The following is a 23,341-nucleotide window of genomic DNA, read 5'->3' as shown; positions in this document are numbered from 1 at the left end:
TTTTTAAAAAAGTAATAAAGTTATTTATTTCAGATAGGTTTCATATAGGCTTTGCCTATTTCTCACCCATTAGTGTATTCTTGTATTTTGTTGTCAATTGTGGTCAGAGGCTGTGTAGGGGTATGTAGCTCTGTGCTGCCCACTTCTGCTACAAACTCTTAATTGGTTTAGCAGTACAGTAACATTTGCTCTTCTCATCCTTTTGAATCACTTAAACTGCTGGGTTGAATAAAATTAACAGTACCTGAATTAAAATCCATAATCTGTATAAATGAAGGTTTAATCTCTCCAGTACAGTTCATCCCAAAAGCATTAAATTATAAAATATGGAAATCTTGCTTGGCAAGTTCATAAAATGGTAAAAACTGGCAGTCTTTTAAGACGTATGTTGGATTGTAATTTAGTAGCATTGCCATTTTCAGCCCAAACAGCATTTCTGGCCAGTAGTATGTGGCCACGCGTTGCTTGGCTTGTAAAATCAACCAGAGAATCAAAAACACATCCTGGAAGAAAGCCATAGCAAAAGAATTCTGTAGCGTGGCCAAGAAAATCCCCTCTTTATTGATCCCTCAAGGTAAGACAGCACCTAGTTCCCAGGGCCAATCACAAAATTAAGTGTGCTCAGACCTGGCTTACTTTTGCATGGGGGATAGCTGGGAAGGGTTTTTTTAGCTGCACAAGCTACTTTTGTAATGCTACTAAGAAAATAGTTTAGACACAATTCCTAAGAGTTAAGGGGTTAGCACCCCTTTAACTTTACATGTTTCAAATAGTAGTTTTGACAGGGAGGTCCTTTCAGTTTCAGTGAAAATAAGATCTAGTTCAGAAATAGGCGCTCTATTCTGATCTCGAAAAGTTGCAGCTGACTTTGTCACAATATGAAACAAGTATAGATTGTTCATTCTGAGGCTTGTGAATGTTTTGCAGTGTAGGATAAGGTTAAGCAATTATGTCAGGGCTTACTAATTATCCAAAGCACATTACTGCCATCTCCTGACTAGAAAATTATCTGACTTTTTTGTTATCTAAAATTGGGTAGTTTAATGTTTTAAAATAATATTTATGTGGTAATGATAGTGTTAGTAGCAATAGTACCCTTATGTATTGTGTATCTGTAACTAAGCATACTACAGATGTAGCTAGCTGCATATTAAAGTACTTAAATCATTTTTCCCTTTTAAAATTTTATTTTCAATTATTAAAATGACATTTAGCACATATCACCTGTGTTTCAATGCTATATATAGGGCAGTGTATACATACATACATACATACATACATACATACATACATACATACATACATACAATTTTCTAGCCTGGTGTCTTAACCACTAAATATCACCCAAAACATTAAAAGATGAAGGTTTTTTTTTTTTTTTTACAAAATTAATATCTTAAAGTAAGCACAGGCAAAAGCATAATAAATTACCTAAGTATGCTTTTAAACAACATTTCTAGAAGAACATGATAATGGTTATAGAACTTTGTTACTTTGCTTTTTATTGAAGTTTTTAATCATTTCCCCTTAAAATATTTGCTTGCCTTCAGTTGCTTTGGTTTGCGAAATTTTGCAGCTAAATCTAGTCATTGACAACAATGGTTTTACTTAGTTCATTTCCTAATATATTATCTAAGAAAAAAGCAAAATGTAGGTTTAAAATGGTAGTAACAAAATATTGAAAGCAAATATTTTAAAGAGTAAGTAATATGAAATAGAGTAATATGCAGTGGTGGGATTCAAGTAATTTAAAACTGGTTCTCTGTCCTAATGATTTCTTCCAATAACCAGTTTCCCAAACTGCTCAGAAAGTTAACAACTGGTTCTCCTGAAGTGGTGCGAACTGGCTGAATCCCACCACTAGTAATATGCAATAATACACAAGGAAGATCCCTGATTTCTGTCTTTCTGCACTTTCTGCTCTTCCTTTCAATGTTGCTATGCTCACTATACTGCCAAACAGAACTATGAGACTGGCCATGTTATTTGGAATCTTTGTCTCCAAGTAGATAATTTACCTAAAAGTCAAAAAGAACATCTGAAAATTTTTGTGTTAAAAACACTATAGTGATGACAGAATGATCCCTATAGAAGAGGTATTAGACAAATATTCACAAGGTGTTTCTTTTGCAGTTTTTCTCTGAGCAGAGTGTTTATCTGCCCTTAAGAATTGCTGAAGATAGTTTGTTAAAAAATGCAAGGGTGCAGTGACATGGAAGAATAAACTGCTTAAGATAGTAGTGCTACCTGGAGATTAATCAACCAGATTCTTACTACTGTGCTTTCAAAAATTCTACCTCAGTCTTCGTTTCTGGCCATATCTCTCAAGTGTCTGCTTTAGCATCTCTCTTGTTTGGCCACTGCCCCTTTCTACCAACATCTAGGAAGAACACGATCTCTGCAGCAATTTATTTATTTATTTAATTTATTTATTTATATTGCCGCCTATTCGCCCATGGCGACTCAAGGTGGCTTACAGAATATAAAATCACATTTAAAACAATAAAAACTAACAAAAAGAATCAAATTAATATAGTACAATATAACAAAATCACCTGCCACCCCCTGCCACGACGACGACAGATCACACGAGCCATTTAATGGGCTCCATTCCGCTCTGGGTTCCCCAGGCCCGCTGGAAGAACCAGGTTTTCAGCGCCTTCCGGAAGAGTGCTAGAGTGGGAGCCATTCTAATCTCTGGAGAAATGATGTTCCAGAGAGAGGGAGCCACCACGGAGAAGGCCCTTCTTCTGGGTCCCACTAGGTGTATCTCCCTCAGGGATGGGACCCACAACATTCCCTGCCTCCCCGCTCTGATTGGTCAGGTAGATGTGACCAGCAAGAAGAAACAGTCCCTCAGATAGTTTGCTCTACCATTAGTTTCCGGGATACATAGAAACAGTCAGATGGCTTTGTGAGGAAAAATTCAGTTTTAACCAGTGGTGGGATTCAAGTAATTTAACAACCGGTTCTCTGCCCTAATGATTTCTTCCAACAACCAGTTCACCAGACTGCTCAGAAAGTTAACAACCGGTTCTCCCGAAGTGGTGCGAACTGGCTGAATCCCACCTCTGGTTTTAACCAAAAGTTAAATATCCTCATTTCAGCCTTTGTTAGGCCTACCTCCAGTGCTGCATTAAGAAAGCAAAACACCATTTGGAAGCCTTTGTTTAGAAGGTTTGTCTGAATAGTCGCTAATAGAAGAGTTTACATTTCATCCTATAAGAATAGTGTACTACAGGTTTATCCACAAAAATGATAATAGATGGAATATACTGAGTTCCCCTAGTATAGAAGAAATAGAAAATAGTTTCAGTGGCAATGGGAATAGATTAAAACTGAGCATTCTGGATAATACAGTCCTGAACAGGGCTATAGTTATTTGATTATATTGTTTTAAAATGGTTGAAATACCATTTTTTCATTATATTATGTGGGTGAAATTCTGGCTAAAATTGTATGCTAGAATATTTCTATAAAATTGTTAAGGAGTAGTTCCTAGAAAATTTCAGAATTGGGATGGAAAGAAATTTATAGATGTTTTTAAACTATGGCACCATTCTGGCAGCTTGCTTAATACTTTGCTTGAAATATACCTAAAATCCTATTTGTGCTTCAGTTGAAGAAGAGAAATTGTTCTTATCTATTGCTGATCATACACTATAAAATGACTGCACTGGCTTTCTTGTGATTTAATTTCTTTTCTTTTCTTTTCTGCACAAGCACTCCTATTTGGACAGGGAAACCTCCCTTCTTCTGAGAAACATTGCAGGAAAGCCTTCTCATTTGCTGACCAAGGTGATATGCTACTTACTTCCCACCTGCATGTGACCATTTAATCCTAGGTAGTAGTGGAATTTGTATAGTGTGTATATGTAAATTTGGACTTTATATCTAGTAGCTTTTGTTTTATGAAAATGATTTTTCCTCTGGTCAAAGATGAGCAAGGCATCATTAAATTTATTTGCATGGTTTATTTCCCTTGTTAAATCAAAATGTTATATTGCATAGAATCTAAATGCATTTATTGTTGCCAGGTGTCATAAAACAAATACAGAAATCACATAGCTTTAATGAATGTCAAAATGGTCCTGAAATCATTTAAGGAAATCTGTTTGTAAATAAATGTTAATGCTCTAATCAGTTCTCTCATTTTAAATCTTTGTGTAGTTATTATTGTATATAATCATAATCCATAAACTGCTGTCAGTTAACAAGGAAATAGATTGTCACCACAAATAATAAAGTCATTGATTTCCAGTAGATAAATGAAGCCAACCATAGATCAGAACAAATCAAAACATTATTATGGCTAAAAGCCAGCAAGAAGAACAGACAAGTAATTTATATGGAAGGAACTTAATCTTCAAGATGTATCATTTGGCATATTCTTGATACTAGACAACAAAGACAGACATAGAGATTAGTCACTGATATATGAGAAATTGAAAATTTTGTACATCTTAACATCTAATTCCTTTTATTAGAGCATAATTTTTTCTGAATTATAGCCTGCCCATACGTGGGGAGAAGATTAAAAAGTAAAAGGTTACAGGGAAATGAAATATTGCTAGTATATTCAGTGTTACTGTGCTTTTCAATAGAATCTCTCTATATATTGGTGTGACAGATGTTTTTGCACTATTGAGATAATGAATTCATCTTTGTCTCTATTTAATCCATGGAAATTTCATCTCAATTATTTTATCATAAAATAAATTGTTATTTTCTTGGTCATCTTGAGATCAGTTACAAAATATCCATGAAAGCTGGAGTAGTCTGCAGTTATTTTGGGGAAATTAAAATTTCTGATGCTAAATTTGTATCTGTTTCCTATATGTTCCATATCAGTTGTCCTCCCTAGAGTTTGGTGAGCTATTAGTGGTAATGATGACTACATTAAAGTGGATGATGATCAGATTTGTGAATTCTTGCTATTATTAATAACATTAAGTCTTCTAGTGTCAGAGTAGATACCGGGACAAAGTTAGTTTCTCAGTCTATGACAAGGTTTACCTCTCATGGCTGTATCATTGTATCTATTGTCATAAACAGATAGGTGTTCCCCGTGCTCGTGAAAGGGAGAAAGTAACTTATTCCTTATGTAAATATGAATTTATAATTCATAAAAGCTTATGCTGCAATAAATGTTACTGTTGAAACAAGGTTCTGCATGGCATTTGTCACAACAGATTAAGTTAATTGCTCCTTCCCTCAGAAAATTAAAATATTAGTTTAATTTGTAGAAATAGCTTTCTATTCTAGAGAAAAGCTGGCATTGTTTGGAACTTGTTGATTGGCAAGAATTCATTTAAAATAAATTGAAATAATGAAGCCTCTAAATGTATAATTTTGCTACCATAAAAGCCCTGTAAGGCATTTACATCAGGTGGGAAGAGAATGTGACACATAGATGTCCCACCCCTGTTTCTTTTTCCCTTTTGAATACTCAAGAATCTTAAGAGGAATCTCTTTGGTGTGCTTGAATATGAAGACAGCTGCCAGTGCCATCTGTAGCATTCCCAAATTGCCAAAGTAATGTCCCCATATTGAACAAACATGAGTGCTGATATGCCCTCTTTGCACCATTCTCTCCACACATGGCAAATACCCGAGTGAAACTGCCCAAAGGCCTACTTCAAATATAATGTGGAAACTGTGCTTTCTAGTCATATGAAAAAGTCACAATCTTATCATGTTCCTCCTCTTCTTCTTAACATCCGTCTAAAGTTGAGAACAATCCAGGATAAATTTAGGATTCAATTCAACTCAATTCTGAATTCAGAATTGCCCTTATAAACCACAGTTTACCAAACCACAATGTCCTGAATTCAGCCATCATATCCTAGCTTAAAATATGTATTTGTATTTGTTAAATTTATTTGCTGGCTAACTCCCTGTGGGGTCACTCTAGGCAGCTTACAATAAAAAGGAAGAAATGAAGAGTGTAAACAGAAAAGAAATAAGATAATAGAACAATAAAACAAACAATGAAAAAGAACACAGAATACATAAATAAGAAAAACAAAAAAGATGGACAGGAATATGAAGCAGGTTCTGGTGTCCTCATATCATATAAAGAATAGAATTTGCAATCAAGGCTTGTTATATTTCATTTCAGGAAGCCTAACTGAATATTTGATTTAGTACGTTAAATTTCAGATCTGTACATTTATTTTAGCAAAATCTGGGAACACTGACTCTGGGTTGTGGGTTTCTCTGTGCCAGTTAGTATGGATAGATGGTATAGAATCCAGCAGCTGATTTTAGGCAACATTTAAGTGCATTGCAGTTTTGCCACATAAATCTTGCTCTAGGCTACAGCAGTCTACTAAAGTTTCAGGTTCCTTACAGACGGAGTCATCATTACATAAAGTGAGTGACAGCATTTTTAAGTTAATTGATCACATTTGCACTTCAGCAGAAAGTTTAAGGCAATCTTAAGATTTATGCAGTCACAATTTTAATAAGCTAATACAGTATGTTTAAAATTAATTTGATTTTCAACAAGTTCATTAAATTGTGTTGGAGTTTAATAGGTAATCTCGAAATTTACAATACATTCTTTTTATTTGGATGATTCTGTGATGTTTTACCATATGAATCCCCTAGATATAAAGACTAAAATATTATTTACCTCATCATTAATGTTCTGTAGCAAATAAAACTAACATTCCAGAACAAAAGTCATTTTCTGCTATTTCACAATCTTTGGTTTAAATATAATTCATCATTTGTGCAATTTAAATAGTAGCATTGTTTTAACATTTAGATGCATGTTTAGATGAGGGGTGGGTTTCACTTACCTTTGCTACTGGTTTGCACGCGTCCATGCACTCACTTCACTCATGCCACCCCATCTGCGCATGTGCAGAAGGTTCTGCGCATGTGCAGGTCATATTTGATGACGTCTGGGCAGGTCCCGCCACTGGTTTAGATGCATGCCATAGAAATAAAGATTATAGTTTTAATTTTGTTTTCAGCAATTATGTTAGCTAATTTGTTAAAACAGCTAATTTGCTGTTTTAAAATTTTGCTTAGAAACAGCATTGTATTTTAATGTTTTTTTCTTGCACATTTAATTAATACTAAAAATCAAATGGGAAAATCAACAAAACAGTAACAAAGTATTTCCTTTGTTTCATCTAAAGAATAGCATATAATACCCAACAGCTAGTGTCTTGTGAAAATCTTGTGAAAATAATTGGTAGGATTCAAAAGAGTTCGTTAGGTCTATGCCAAAGCAGAAGATAAACATGAAATTTTGAAATAAGCTTGAATTTGAAGTGAAAAAACTGTGAAAGAGAACTATAAAACCAATTAATATCATTGCATTATTTTTAATACTGTCCAGTGTTTATAATAAAGATATTGGTAATGAAAAATGCATACAGAAGAACAAACTAGTATACTAATAATCTGCATTATTTTTAATTATTGTTTTCTATATGTAGCAAATATTTATATGCACTTTTTAATGCATTTTTTAAAAACAACTTTTTAATTCAAAATATTTTTCATTCCAGTATTCTTGCAAACATGTTTCTAAAGAGATGAATTTCATAACTAATAACCATAACTCTTTACAAAGTATAAAGCTTTTTAACTTCAGCTTTTTTAATAATATTTTTTTACTGAAGTTTGAAATGCATTTAGTTGGTTAAATAATAAATAAGCAAACTACTATTTAATTAATGCTTTTAAAGAATCAGAAGAATACGGATCATAGTTTAGAATGAAGAATTATTCTGAGTTTCAGAATTATTCTCAGAGATTTTTATTACTGAAAAATATGCATTATTCATACCCCTTTAAGTGCTATAAAGTCTATATGTAAGAAGCTATATGTCAAACCAAATTTACACCTCCCAAAAGAAGTATATGACTATATCAAATTGTATATCTATCCAGTATCTAAAATAATAAAAAGAGTGAAAAGAATTGTCCTGCAATGAAAAAGCAATTGTCCTAATATTTTTAAATTCACCATGTTCTCTTTCCCTTTTTTTTTTTTTTTAAGAACTGGGACCTGTTAATTCAGAATGACTTATTTGAACAAGTATCATTTTTGGAGATGGTCTCATTTTTATCTGCTAGTTTTCTGATAATCTATCCAGTGGTAGGATTCAGCCAGTTCGCACCACTTTGGGAGAACCGGTTGTTAACTTTCTGAGCAGTTTGGCAAACAGGTTGCATTAATTCATTTCTTGCAACTATGTTGGTCTCACTTTATCAAACTACGTTGTATGGGGAGAGGGGAGGGTATAAGTGTGTGCACATGTGATCTTATTGTGCAATTAACCTTGTCTCATTCTGAAGGGCAAAATCAGTTAATTCAGAAAACAGACTGCCTGTGATTTTTTCTTTGCTCCTCATACTTCATAGCTTGCTATTGTCAATTAAAAGGGGAAAATGTAAAACACTTGTTTTATTGACAGTGGGTTTTTTATATCCTTTTTTGCATGTTGCCTTGAGTTGCTTTGGATTATAGAGCATTTAAATATAGAATAAATACAGTCTGAAAAACAAATTTTTTAATGGTGAGATGATGATAGCATTTTTAGAAGCACATAGAATTTAAAGCAATTATGTAGCCAGTTTTTTTTCAGACTAATTTCCATCAAAAATGTAGTAATGATTGTAGTATCAAGTAAAGGTGTGAACTTATTAAGTCATTATGAACTGATTGACCCCAAATTAAATTATTATAAATGTTTGAAGAATAGTTATCAGCTTTTAAATTGGGCTAATATTGTCGTGTTGGCTAGCAAACTTTACTAATCAATATTATTTTAAGATAAAACAGAACAGGTTTTTTTCAATTAAATATTTTGTTCTTTAATGTGTAAAAAATAAAAAATACCCAACTTAAAATATTGGGTAGGTGGTAAATTCACTCTGCAAACATGGCTTCTTTTTTATTCACAATTCAGTCACCACAAAAAAACCCACAATTGTTCCTACTTTTTCATTCTAAATTATTTTTACCTTTTGAAGAAATCACTCCAAAGTGAAAGGAATGGAGAGTGTTCACCAGAAAAAGCAATTCTTATCAAAATATTGTTACTTCACTAAAGTCTGAATATAAATAGTTAAATGGGTTCCAATGATTCATTGGTAGGACTTTGAAATGTCAGCAAAAAACATGTATTGCTTGAATGGTGTTAAAATGAATTACAGTAGATACTGATGGAGAAATGATGGCTAGTATTTCATATCCAATTTATTTTTATTTTACTTATTTATTTGCACCCTACCTTTATTATTTTTACAAATAACTCAAGGTGGCAAACATATCCAACATACCTTCCTCTACCTATTTTCCCCACAGGGTGAGGTTGATTGGGCTGAGACAGGGACTGGCCCAAAATACCCAGCTGGCTTTCAAGGCTAAGGTGGGATGTGAATTCACATTCTCCCACTTCGTAGCCTGGTGCCTTAATCACTAGCTCAAACTATTCCTCTGCAACAATTAAGGATTGGATTTAATTCTGACTATTAAAGAATTGGGGATAAAATTAGCAGAGATGGGCTGTTCCTTTGCTTTTTGGAATTTGTATTTGTTATTGCCTCTACCTTTAAAGCTATACTCCATTCTTTCCAACTAAAAGTATCAGAAATAAAACTTTATCTGCGCTTTGTTCATTGTCACAGAAATAGGCTTTAGGGGAGTTATCTAATAATATTCGGCTCCATGTTGAGCCATTGACACTGACAGTTTCATGGTTTTCTTTACAATTTTTTAATTTGCAAATTCAGAAATCTAATTTCTGAATTTCTTTTATCTTAAACAAACATACAATATTATCCATGATGAAGATCCATAATATAGATTTGAAATTATTTTCATAATTCATTATAATTTTCCCTACTGCTGCTTAATATTTGTGCATTTCCTCATTTATAATTTTACTGAACAAATATAATTTGTTTCAGTAAGGACAAGTTGATAAAAGGATTTGACTCTGTGACTTAATATAGGCACATATAAATAATTGGAGATATTGTTCTACCTGCCAAAATTACCAAAATTATTTATCTACTGCTCTCTATATTCTTTACATGCTTTATCCAAATGTTTATCTGTAATTTCTACTCTGATTAACTTTATCGTGGTCAAAATGTATAATCAGATGAGGTGATTGAAGATTGTATACTCAGTCATATAGTCAGAGTAAACATGAGAATATGAAACACATTGGATATATTATGAAATGATACACTTTTGATTTGAAATATATATATAAGGTAGAGAGGATGTAACAAGTAGGTGCTATCATTTTAATATATATTAGGAGATTTTAGAATATTTGTGGTTGTGATTTAAAATAAGGTTGTAAAATTTCTGGACAGTTGTGAAATCACTAGGATGGGAATTTAATAAATAAAACTACATTTATTTTACTAAATCAAAAGTACTTGTCTTTTTAGAAATTGGCCATAAAATCCTGTTTGATGCATCCATAATAACAGTATGATTGATCCATAAATTAAATAATTTTGGGTAGGTGATTTTGCTTAAAAAAACCAAATGAGAAAGACTATAAAGGTAAGCCTGTGGTAAATACTAACATACCAGTTATAAAATGTACCAATCAGTTGTACTTCCAGAAAATGGATGCATTGATATAATTTCTATAATCTATGCATCAAGCGATTATCCCAATTTTTTTTTAAACTTCATTTGCATCTACAATATTTTTATTTTATATACAAAGTGCTGAGTTGTTAGGAATATTTTTCCCATTTGATTTGTGCTACAGAACTCTCTCTCTCATTTTTGTTTTCAAACTACATGAAATCCTTTTTGTATTGGATATGATGAGCTTTTATCCGACCTCCAGAATCTTGTTTCCTTTATAATTGTTTATTTAGATACTGTTTCAGGCCTCATTTATCTTTGCTCTTATCAATTTACTCATTAGTTTCATTGAAAATTACTATGTTTCTGATGAACATTAGTTTTGCCAGCTGTTGCCTTTTTCACTATTAATTGGACAGTAATACAGATGGAACTTGAAGAGGCAGGCGGCAGCTACAGAGAGCTAAGGAATAATTCAGAAATCTTCATGAAAATAGAAAAGGCAGCATATAGTAAATGTTACTATACTGTAAAATCCCTGTGCTCAACCAGGTGCATATGAATAGCACATACTGATGGGAAGTTTCCTGTAAACATTAGATTAGCATGTGGTATCTTTTTTTAAAAAGTTATTTATTTATTTATTTATTTATTTATTTATTTATTTATTTATTTATTTATTTTACAAACGTATCAAATCAATGCGTGAACAGTGTGCCACCTGGCTGTCAAACATTTTAATACAAATACTAATAAAATTAATCATAATTATTAGATTCAATCAACTTATATATTTCTAATAATGATACACAATTATAATAAGTTGCAATCTATCATTATTCAATTATTCCATGTTTTATCTTATTGTTACTTTTGTTTTATTATATAAAAGTGTATACACTAACATTCCCCCTTCTCTTATTTCTATCACTTATTCTAACATTTAATCATATCACCTTTTACTAAAAACCATTTTCTTTCTATCCTACCTAATTTCTAGTCATGTCACCTACCTAAAACAAAAAAGAAAATAAAGAGAGAGAAAAGGAAAGCAAATCAAACCAACAACAGAGAAGAAAAATCATCTATCCATCATCTCTTGTCCGCTTCAATACTTTAATTGCTATGCTTTTTTTTAACTTGCCTCCCAAATTCCTCTCCTGGATCTCTATCTCTGTCAGAATCTGCTTCTTGGCTATTCAATCTAGGTATTTCTCCCACCTCTACCCTCTTCCTGCATGTGGTACCTTTTTGTATATGTCAAAAGTATTTTGAAAATACTTTTACAGTAGAAATCCATTTCATAGAACTCTGTCTTTTGTCTTTACTTTCTTTCTTTGAAGTATTCTGTTGGAGAATATAATTGGGAAGGGGGAAGATGGGAAAATCATTGATATATTGATATTTATGTATGTGTATCCAATCCAGTTATATCGCCCAGTGTTAAACCAAAAAAAAATATTTTCCCTAGGAGGAACAGGCTGCTAAACTGAAAGCTGAAAAGATCAGAGTTGCTTTAGAGAAGATTAAAGAAGCACAAGTTAAAAAGGTAAATTGTTCTTGCTTAATATATTTTAAAGTCAATGCAAACAATTAGTTCCTATTGAAGAAAATATACGGCATTAAAACTCTTGTTTCTTAGGTTATATTTCTAGTTCTACAGTTTATATTGCATTGCAATTCTAGCTATCAAGCAACTTTAACATATTCAACTTGGACTATAGCAACAGAAAGTTCCCTTTTAATGATTCCAGGATGTGGGTTGTATCCAGTTATATCCATTCACCGTTATATCCATTATAGTCGTGATGCTTTGTCAATCTCAAGGCATCATGGTGGCGTCATGTGACGTATTGGGACTTTTTCCCCCTTCACTAAACCGGGCATGGGCGTGGCCTGCACATGATCAGGAGCCATACAGGAGTTAAACAGGAATGGAGATAGGGTGAATCAGGGCTGTCAAACTCCTGGCCCATGGGCTGGATGCGTGGCCAGCACGTAATGCATCCAGCCCATGGGCCAGGAGTTTGACAGCCCTGAATCACCCTATCACCATTCCTGTTTAACTCCTGTGTGGCTCCTGATCTGCTACATAGGCCTCAGGGTATCTTTGCAGGGCATCTAGGGACACATAAAGATAGGAGCTAATTAAGGGTAGAATCATCTCAAACTAACTATAGAGTTGGAAATGTAAAATTATACATACAATTGTATCATTGAAAATTCTTAGAATCTAGTATAGGTACTCCTTGCTTAACAGTAGTAACTGGGACTGGCGACTCTGTCACTAAGGAACGCAGTCATAAACCATTTATTTATTTATTTTATTTTATTTTATTTCTATACCGCCCTTCTCCAAGAGGACTCAGGGCAGTGAACAGCCGAGATAAAACATAACATATAAAATTTAAAAAAGAGTTTAAAAGACATTAAATAATTTTGGCCCTAATGTCACATGACCACACCGACTTACAACAGCAGTTACAGCAGTCCCAAGTGCTTTCATTAGACAAATCCCAAACAGTTGCAGTTTGTGCTCACATGATTGTCATTTGCAACCTTCTGCCAGCTTCCTCATTAACTTTGCAGTGAAGGTCACAAATTGCAATTTCATGACTTCATGACATCATAATCATGAAGTGGTTGCAAAGTTCCCAAAACATGATCCTATGAATGCTGTGACAGCCTCAAATATTTTATTTATTTATTTTATTTTGATATGAAATATGAGGTCCCATCATAAGTCTCCCTCATTCAGTGCCATTGTAACTTTGAATACTTGATGACTGAGTGGTCAGTCAATGAGGACTACCTGTACTGAGTAGAAATTTTGTTTCAAAAATTCATCAAAATTTAATGCCTTCTTTATTTCTGCTGCAGCTTGTGATAAGAGTCCACATGTCCGATGACAGCTCGAAGACAATGATGGTAGATGAACGACAGACAGTAAGACAAGTGTTAGACAACTTGATGGACAAGTCACATTGTGGATTTAGCTTAGATTGGTCCTTGGTAGAAACAATCTCTGAATTACAAATGGGTTAGTAGTTCAGATTTATTGTCAGTACCAAATTGTTATGGAAACTTTATAATGTATTTTTTTTTTTAAATTTGATTTATATGCCGCCCTTCTCCGGAGACTCAGGGCAGCTTACAATGCGTTAAGCAATAGCCTTCATACTTTTGTATATTTATACAAAGTCAGCTTATTGCCCCCACAAACTGGGTCCTCAATTTACCTACCTTAGAAAGGATGGAAGGCTGAGTCAACCTTGAGCCTGAGGAGATTCGAACTTGCAGTAATTGCAGGCAGCTGAATGTTAATAACAGGCTATTAGTCTGCTGCGCCACTAGGCTCTTTTTGTATGTATGATCTTGTTTCATGGTTCGCTCTTATTACTGAGTTGATATGCTACATTTTAAAAAGTTGCTTATTTTGTCTACCAATGGGGTGGGGCGAAACTTAGTTCTTCATTAGATTTTAGGGCAGCGTATGCGTATACAGTATGTGTATGTGCCTGTGTGCCAGTGGTGGGTTTCAAAAATTTTTACTACCAGTTCTGTGGGCATGGCTTGGTGGGCGTGGCAGGGGAAGGATACTGTAAAATCTCCATTCCCATCCCACTCCAGGGGAAGGTTACTGCAAAATCCCCATTTCCTCCCAATCAGCTGGGACTTGGGAGGCAGAGAATAGATGGGGACGGGGCCAGTCAGAATTTTTACTACTGGTTCTCCGAACTACTTAAAATTTCCACTACCGGTTCTCCAGAACTGGTCAGAACCTGCTGAAACCCACCTCTGCTGTGTGCATCTGCTCTAATCTTTCTTTAGGTAGCTGGCTTGCTTTGAGACAGACTTTTCTTTGCTTGGAACTTTTTGTACAGATCCTTTAATAATTCTAGAAGTTCTGGGTTTTGCTAAAACTTCTATAATGTTTTGGTGTTACTACTTTGATTACTTAACCACAAGTTTTCAATGAACCAAATCAGAAATACAATAATAAAATAGTCACGGCTTGGTTTTTCTTGGGAAAGGTATTAAATTGGATACAGATTTATTTACATGCTTCATATACCATACTGCTTTTACCTATACACATTTTTATCCACATTTTTATTTAAAAGTCAACAACATATTTTTTACAAATGGTTGATGTTCTTGCTACTTTAAGCCTGTTAAAAATACCTTTATATGGATAGAGCCTTTGCATTATAGCTTCAGTATATAATTTGTTTTCATCTTTTTGTATACAAAGATTTTTAGTATTCTACTTAAATATCGCAATGAGTTTTAAATAGAAACACATTCCAAATGTGGTGCAATCTGTTGGTTTTGTTATTATTATAGTTGATCCTATCATAGAATTAAATTGAACGTATTAAAAATACATTATTTGCAATAAGAATAATACGTCTAAGATTCCTTTTTCTGTACTCCTAAATATGGGTAGTTTTTCCCCCTTTTGAAAAACGTTTCTTTATTATTTTCACAATAATGGAGTGAAAATGTATGTCATTGGTACATAATGTACCAATATATTGATTTTAGATTGCAGGATAAAAGTAAGCAAAATCAGAACCAAAGAGTTGGACTTCATCCATGATTGAAATTGTAGCCTCCTAATTCCATGAAATGAATTTAATGAATACACAAAGCTTCATTTGTATGCAAAATAGGTTTGTAGAATATGTTCTCACTAATAAAAAAGCATATATATTTATTTATGCATTATAGAAATCATGTAATTGGAAAATAAACTTTTACCTGTCTTTGGTAAATATGAAAGATACATGTTCTTCAATTTTACTTTTTTATTAATATGCATTGTCATGTGACATTAGGGAAAGGATTTTAGAGAAAGGACTTTAGACTATAAAATTAGATGACTTGATTTTGAATTTAAAACAGTTGTTATATTTCTGTAATCATGCAGAGAGGATTTTTGAAGACCATGAAAATTTAGTTGAAAACCTCCTGAACTGGACAAGAGATAGTCAAAATAAGCTCATGTTTGTTGAACGTATAGAAAAATATGCCCTTTTTAAAAATCCCCAAGTAAGTATAATGATTTTCCTTCAATCTTGTATTATTGTCATAGACCAGAATAAAAATTAAAATACTAAAATAAAACAAAACAAAACAAGACTTAATAGTGTGTTAAAAATAATGGTGAGATCATCAATGGGTGGAAATAAAGCTCTTTTTTCTACTTTTGAACATCCATTGTGGCTTAAACATTTTTATGGGTTTTTTTTTACATGATTAATGCACTACGATTTATTAAATATAATTTATTGAAATCATAACTGTGATCTGAAAGGAAGTATTTCTTACATTTATTTTGATGTTTCTATTCCCCTCCTAATAAAATTCTGAGAAACATTAAAAATATATTTGCATTTAAATTTCTGACCAGTTTTTATATCTGAGAAAAAACCTACCTTTAGACTTCATATTATTCCCATAAATTTATCTGTTTCCATATAGAAAAGATTTGTTCACAAATAGCACTCTTTGTTAGCATCAGGAAAAGATGAGACTAAGATAACTATTTCATTTCTATTATTTTACATTCGTCAACTGTAGCTTCTATTTCTCTATTGCAGAATTATCTTCTTGGGAAAAGAGAAACCTCTGAAATGGCAGACAGGAACAAGGAAGTACTACTGGAGGTAAGTTGATTATAGGTTAACTACTTCACCAAGGGCTACAAAAGGGAAGTCTGCTGTATGAATATCTTGAAACAGTCCAGAACTCATCCACAGAATTCAACATTAAAATCTATCTGCCAGGTGAAAAATATAGTATTATAATATTCATGTGCCATAATTGAGATGTTTGGTGAGGAAGTATCAGTTACTTAGAAATAGGGCCTAACAGAATCTTGGAATACTGAATACTCTCAGGGTTAGGGAGTTCCCCATCCTCACTCTTAAGAGACAGAAAAGGAAATACTGAAGAGACAACTAATGCAAAACATTTTCTTGTGAATACAAAAAGTTCATTTTTCACAATTCCTTTACCCATATGTTCTAGGAGTGCTTTTGTGGAAGCTCAGTAACAGTGCCAGAAATTGAGGGAGTCCTGTGGCTGAAAGATGATGGTAAAAAATCTTGGAAGAAACGTTACTTTCTTCTGCGAGCTTCTGGAATCTACTATGTTCCAAAAGGAAAAGCAAAGGTGAAATCCCTTTTGAGTCTCATCTTTTCAAATGGGCATGACTGTGACTTTTACTAGACAAAACACACTGTAAAATGCACTTTTATGATTTATTTATGAAGCAGGCATCAAAAATATTAAATTCCATTGGGAATGTTCGTAGCCAAGCCTTCACTTTCAAATTGACTAGTGGTCTGAAAAAGATTCTGAGTTTGAAACAATGGATTTCAGGATTCCATTGCCAATGTTTCAAAATGTTGTGCCAAGCCTAGATGAAACAAGACTATCCCAGCAATCATAATAGAAGCTATAGGTATATTTAAAAAAACAGAACCCCAAAACTCCATTGGGGTAGTGTACACAATATTGATGATTTCTTTCAAAGCTGGATCTATCAGTTAAAAATTCACCTAATCTTCAGAGGGTATCATTAAATGATGATAGTGATTGGTAATTGCTGTCAGAGGGCTACATCATTTGTGTATGCAGTGAAACCTTTATTAAACAGACTCTGTTTAGGAGACTTCAGATGCATCTGACCAAATTTCTGCCCAGACTTCCTCCCAAAATAATGGTCTTGTACCCAAAATATAGTAATACAAACAAGGCATTTAAAGTTATATTAATGATATATTATGTATATGTAATGATACTGTGATGCAGATCTCTGAAGAGGATTGTGATTTGTATCATTTGCATAATGGTGTACTACAGAAATGACATAAATGTTTGCAAATGATGTAATATGCAGTTACATATGCAGGTGTATGCAGTTACATAATGCAGTAATATGCAGGACATTTGGGAATAATGGACGAGCCATCCCCTTCATCCATATTTTGGAACAAGAGATTGAAGTAGTGGTTAAGATGTTGGACTGGCACTGGGAAGAGTTAAGTTTTGCTCCACCATCAATCACAAAAGCTCATTGGACTGGTGTTTGCACCAGCATTCACTCTTGGCCCAACCTGCTTCACAGAGATGTGCTGGAGAAAAAGGAAGCAATACACTCTTAAACAAAAAGACAAAATATAAATTTCATCAATAAACAGATACAAATAATGTTTCTGTTATATAAAGGTTGCACTATTCATTTAGTTGCACATGTACAGTACTGTGCAAAAGTGGTGTAAATTAAGAATGCTTTCAGAAATAGTGTTAATAGTTTATTTTTATCAATTAACAAAATGGAAAGAAAAAGAAGAGAAGAGAAATCCAAATCAAATCAATATTTGGTGTGCCCAACCAAATGTATTGTACTTTTGTATAGTACTGTATATAGAAAGTAGCCTTGACAGAATTGTGTTAATATGATTTGTATCTCTTTGTCCATGACCAAGTATGTCATTATTGATAGGTCTCACGAGATCTTGTGTGCTTTCTTCAATTGGATCATGTTAATGTTTACTATGGACAAGATTATCGCAACAAATACAAAGCTCCTACAGACTATTGTCTGGTACTAAAGGTAATTATTGACTTAATACTTCTGATGTGACAAATGAATAAACATCGAAGAAAATTGTCCATAATTTGCCATGAATCTCATGACATGACTGCTATATCATCCTGTGCTGTTTTGTTTAAGAGGTTTTAATGTTCCTTTAAAACTAATCCAAGTACAGGTTCTATTTCCCTATTTTTAAAAAAATCACAATATCTTCATTTTATTTAGAAGATTTATTCTAATCTTTTTATGAAAACATAACATACAGACAATAGTATTAATTTTGAATATGCTTCAACTGGTCTCCATTATGGTTAATTTTAATTCTGTAATTATTTATTTTTAATCCGATCAAAATAGATTAAATATTTCTCTTTCAGCATCCCCAAATTCAGAAGAAATCTCAATATATTAAGTATTTATGTTGTGATGATATCAGAACTCTTCATCAGTGGATAAATGGCATCCGTATTGCTAAGGTATTCTTTCTGTCCATGTTTTTCTTTAGCATTAATTCTATATTAGAATAACTTAATTTTATTCACTGCAATTTTGGGAAACACTTGAACCGAGGTGGCGCAGAGGTTAGAGTGCAGTACTGTAGCTACTTCAGCTGACTGCTAGTTCAGCAGATCAGCGGATCAAATCTCACTGGCTCAAGGTTGACTCAGCCTTCCATCCTTTCAAGGTGGGTAAAATGAGGACCCAGATTGTTGGGGGCAATATGCTATTTAGTATACTGTCTTTGGTGTAAGCCACCCAGAGTCCTCGGAGAGTGGGCGGCATAGAAATGTGAATAATAAAATAATAATAATAATTAATAATAATAATTAATAATTAATAATAATAATAATAATAATAATAATAATAATAATAATAATAAAATAAATAAACCGAATTTGTTATCTTCTCCTACTTTAATTATTGCCCTCTTCTGCCACTCTTAATAAGAACTGATTAATACTAATTAAATCAAGCCGATATCATGACAGATGTACTCTGGATGGCAGTGAGCATCAATTTACAAACGTTCTCATCTATGATCCTTAGTAAGGCAATGCGCAATAAAAAGAATACGGAGTGTAAAACAAAATGAAATGAATACAATAAAAATAAAAATTGACAATAGATGTTTTACCAGCAAATGACTTGAACATAAAAAAAGAGCCCAGAAAATTTCAATTAGCTAATCTATCATTGACCTCTAGACTACCTTGATTGCCCTGATGTCTGGGAGGGAAGAAGGCCATCAGCACCCATCACTTTCCTGTAGCAGCCAGGCTGCAGCTCCCAGTATCTCTCTCCCTGCCCTTTGATGCTAAAAGCATCTCCCATCTACCCCTAACATCCCAAGGGACACGAAAGAGAGAACTTAAAGTAGTAACTGTAACTTTACAATTAATGCATTTTCTGAAGAATGAATGATAATTTATCATGATTGTGAAGTGTATTTGTGAGCAAAATCTGAAACACGATCCCATTACCCATATTCTTTTACTTCTTTAAATTGCTATTTTTCTTAACAGTGGCATTGTAAAATTAGGGAAGACTGTTTGGCTCAGCTTATATGTAGGGAAAATGACTTGAAGGTAGTGCCAGCATCTTCTAGAAACAAAGGGGGGGGGAACTTCCTGTTGCAAATTTGAGGCAATTTCCTCACCCCTTCATACTGAAACTAAGGGCAACATATCTGGCTATTTTCTAAGTATACCAATCTCTTTCAGATGAAGAGGGTTGCTCAGGTTGCCTTCTGCTTGTGCAACCAATGGGTGGAACCCCTTTATTTGTTCCCAAATACATTCAGGTTTTAACATTTTTATTTTATTGTTTCTTAGTGAAGCTAATCAGTTCAACATTTTTGGCATATCAAAGTTAAAAAGAAACATTCCAATAGTTGCTTTTATAAAATTAGAGTGTGCAGTGGGATTGTCTTGGGTTTGAATCATACAGCTGGAAATGGTATAACAAGCAGCATTCGTATTTTGTATTTTGTACAGTATGGAAAGCAATTATATATAAACTATCAAGAAGCTCTGAAAAGGACAGAATCAGCATATGACTGGACATCCCTGTCCAGTTCCAGTATTAAGTCTGGATCCAGCTCATCTAGTTTACCAGGTAACCTCCAATAGACCAATTAATGCAAATAGCTGTTTCTACGTATAATGAATATGTATTGATTCAGTGACTAATGAAAATATTTGTGTTTCTCTTTCTCTACCTCATCCCCTTTGGTATCAAAATTATGCCTGGAGACTAATGTGGAAGAAAAATATGCAATCTGCATTTTAAAAGCAGTGAATAGGAGTAGTCCATGTGGACTTTTTAAGAAAATATCTTCTTAAAATATAGATAGCCCTTGTCTTACAACAGTTCATTTAGTGATCATTCAGAGTTATAAGAGCACCGAAAAAAGTGACTTATGACCATTTTTCACAGTTAGGACTATTACATCATCCCTATGGGTTACATGATCAAAGTTCAGGTGTTTAGCAACTGACTCATATTTATGACGGTTGCAGTGTCCCGGAGTCATGTGATCACTTTCTGACAAGCAAAGTCAATGGGGAAGCCAGATTCACTTAACAGCTGTGTTACTAATTTAACACTTGCAGTGATTCACTTAACAACTGTGGCAAGAAAGGTCGTAAAATGGAGAAAAACTCAATTTACAGCAGAAATTTTGGGCTCAATTGTGGTCATAAATCGAGGACTACCTATAATCTTAATTTACTTTTTTATCAGTTAATTGCCTTAGCACATTTTGAAAATGCTGTAAATGTAAAACTTCTTGACTGCAGAAAGATATTTGTCAGTTGACTTGGAAACCCACTGAAATAAAGAGAAACAACCCACCAGTTGCTCCTCCTCAAAGTTCTTACTAGATTTGCCAGTGATACTCTCTAGAAGCCAGGCTTGAAATTAGCTTTATAGGTGAGAGGAAGGGTTAAAAATACAGAATGAATTTAATAGACACAATAAATTTATTTACAGTCCCAGACCAAACACAAAGAAAGACCAGCATATAATACAGTAAGTATAAAAAAGTAATTTTAAAATATGAGAAAATCCTAAAGCACGTAGCATCTAACAATACCACAAGGGAGGATTTAGATGATTTCTATCAGCTAGAGCTATTAATTTTAAAAAATGCAACTTTCTTTCTGAGGTTTCTGAAGAATGGTTACCTATAGGAAAGGTAACAAATCTCATGATCGCAATAGCAAAGTTATTGACAATTGGAAGTATTAAACTTGATTGTCTTTGGGTGATCAATGGACATTTTGATAGTACATGTGAAATAGATCCTATTTCAGAACAGAAACAGAAACAAATTCATATTTCATATTAGATTAGATTAGATTAGATTTAGATTTATTGAATTTATATACCACCCTACTCCCGAAGGACTCAGGGCGGTGAACAGCCAAAAGATAAAATACATGTAATACAAATGTTAAAAAAACCATTAAAATAGAATTAAATAATTTGGCCCAGAAAACAAAATTTAAAAACCCCAATTTTGTATGACAAATTTAAAATTTAAAAAATTTAAGAAACAGTTTAAAAGAGGTTAGGCCAGGCCGGCCTGCTGAAATAGGAATGTTTTGAGGGCACGGCGGAAAGCGTGCAGATCAGTGATCCTCCGTATCTCCGGGGGGAGCTCGTTCCAAATGGCAGGTGCTCCCACAGAGAAGGCTCTCCCACTGGGGGCCGCCAGTCGACATTGTTTGGCCGACGGCACCCTAAGAAGCCCCTCTCTATAGGAGCATACTGGTCGGTGAGAGGCTACTGGTGGCAGAAGGCGGTCTCGTAAATACCCCGGTCCTAGGCCATGGAGTGCTCTAAAGGTGGTAACCAAAACCTTGAAGCGCACCCGGAAGACCACCGGGAGCCAGTGCAGCTTGCGCAGGAGGGGGGTCACATGGGAGCACCACGTCGCTCCCATAACCACCCACGCGGCCGCATTCTGGACCAGCTGGAGCCTCCGGGTGTTCCTCAAGGGGAGCCCCATGTAGAGAGCATTGCAGTAGTCCAGGCGGGAAGTGACAAGGGCATGAGTGACCGTATTTAACGAGTCCCGATCCAGAAAGGGACACAACTGGCGAATCAGGTGTACCTGATGAAAAAAATCTGATATGGGAAGCTTATGTATGTTATAAATACCATATAGCATGAAATCCAAAACTTTTTGTCTTTAAATGATTTAATAATACTTGGGACAGAATTGTTACCAAATTGTCCTGTAAAGTTAGCAATAGCAAGGGAAGCTTAGTAGAGGAAGATGTAGAAGTCTTCGCCAAAGAAAAAGTCAGTTGCTCAGATATAGAATGAGAATTTTATGGTTTGATGATGATACATGGGAAAAGGTCTTGGCAGATTAGATTAGATTAGATTAGATTAGATTAGATTAGATTAGATTAGATTAGATTAAACAGTGTTGGAAGGTACCTTGTAGGTCATCTAATCCATCCCCCGCCCAAGCAGGAGACCCTACACCATTTCCGACAAATGGCAGTCCAATCTCTTCTTGAAAGGTTCCAGTGATGAAGTTCCCACAACTTCCGAAGGCAAGCTGTTCCATTGGTTGATTGTTCTCACTGTCAGAAAATTTCTCCTGTAGTTGGCCCCAACCTTTTTAGAATGTCTGCTTAAAAAGCAGATATAGTTTAAAGCTGCTTGAATTGAAGTATTCAAGTAATGGCTATTCCACTAAGCTCTGCTTTGACTAGACCCCAATTTAGTTTCTTTGTGAGATTCTTTGTAACAAACTTTCATACTCGGAGAAAGGAAAACTGTTTCAAAGAAGGACAATGAGGGTAGTGAATGGAATAGAAACTAAGTCTTATGAAGATAAACCAAGAAAATAGAAAATTACAGCGTTTTTCAAGAAACAGGAAGTATGCCATATGGAAGAAGGTCAAGATGTGTTCACCATCAACCCAGAATTCAGGGCACTGATTAATTACCTTACAGAAAATCAGATTCTGGTTCATTATTTGGGGGCGGAGGAGTGTCAAAAAATGTTTTCAAAGTGGAACCAAAGGAAGAAATGAGTTCCCGATAATGGATGAGTTCAAACAAAAACTATAGCAATTTCAATTAGGAATATTTTAATTTAGAATTCTTCATTGAGCTTGATGGCCTAAATG

The 23,341-nt window shown here is 34.1% G+C and overlaps 1 protein-coding gene across 3 annotated transcripts in view; it reads left to right on the top strand.

Moving 5' to 3' along the window:
* Positions 1-23,341, top strand: part of RAPH1 (Ras association (RalGDS/AF-6) and pleckstrin homology domains 1) — an 84,529-nt gene that overhangs the window by 52,731 nt on the left and 8,457 nt on the right. For 2 of the 3 annotated variants that reach the window (XM_034431135.3, XM_034431127.3), the window contains exons 5-13: positions 3,724-3,798; positions 12,054-12,131; positions 13,463-13,622; positions 15,516-15,637; positions 16,189-16,254; positions 16,619-16,762; positions 18,099-18,209; positions 18,569-18,667; positions 20,186-20,306. In XM_034431135.3, coding sequence (XP_034287026.1) covers positions 3,724-3,798; positions 12,054-12,131; positions 13,463-13,622; positions 15,516-15,637; positions 16,189-16,254; positions 16,619-16,762; positions 18,099-18,209; positions 18,569-18,667; positions 20,186-20,306 — 976 coding nt within the window. The remainder of the gene's footprint in view (positions 1-3,723; positions 3,799-12,053; positions 12,132-13,462; positions 13,623-15,515; positions 15,638-16,188; positions 16,255-16,618; positions 16,763-18,098; positions 18,210-18,568; positions 18,668-20,185; positions 20,307-23,341) is intronic. The other variant, XM_060688115.2, reaches the window with a different exon arrangement.

This window comes from Pantherophis guttatus, chromosome 1 (genome assembly GCF_059756535.1).
Source record: "Pantherophis guttatus breed Tessera chromosome 1, ASM5975653v1, whole genome shotgun sequence".
NCBI lineage: Eukaryota > Metazoa > Chordata > Lepidosauria > Squamata > Colubridae > Pantherophis > Pantherophis guttatus.
The sequence above is the reverse complement of the archived record's forward strand: the minus strand, read 5'-3'. Positions and strand labels throughout refer to the sequence as shown.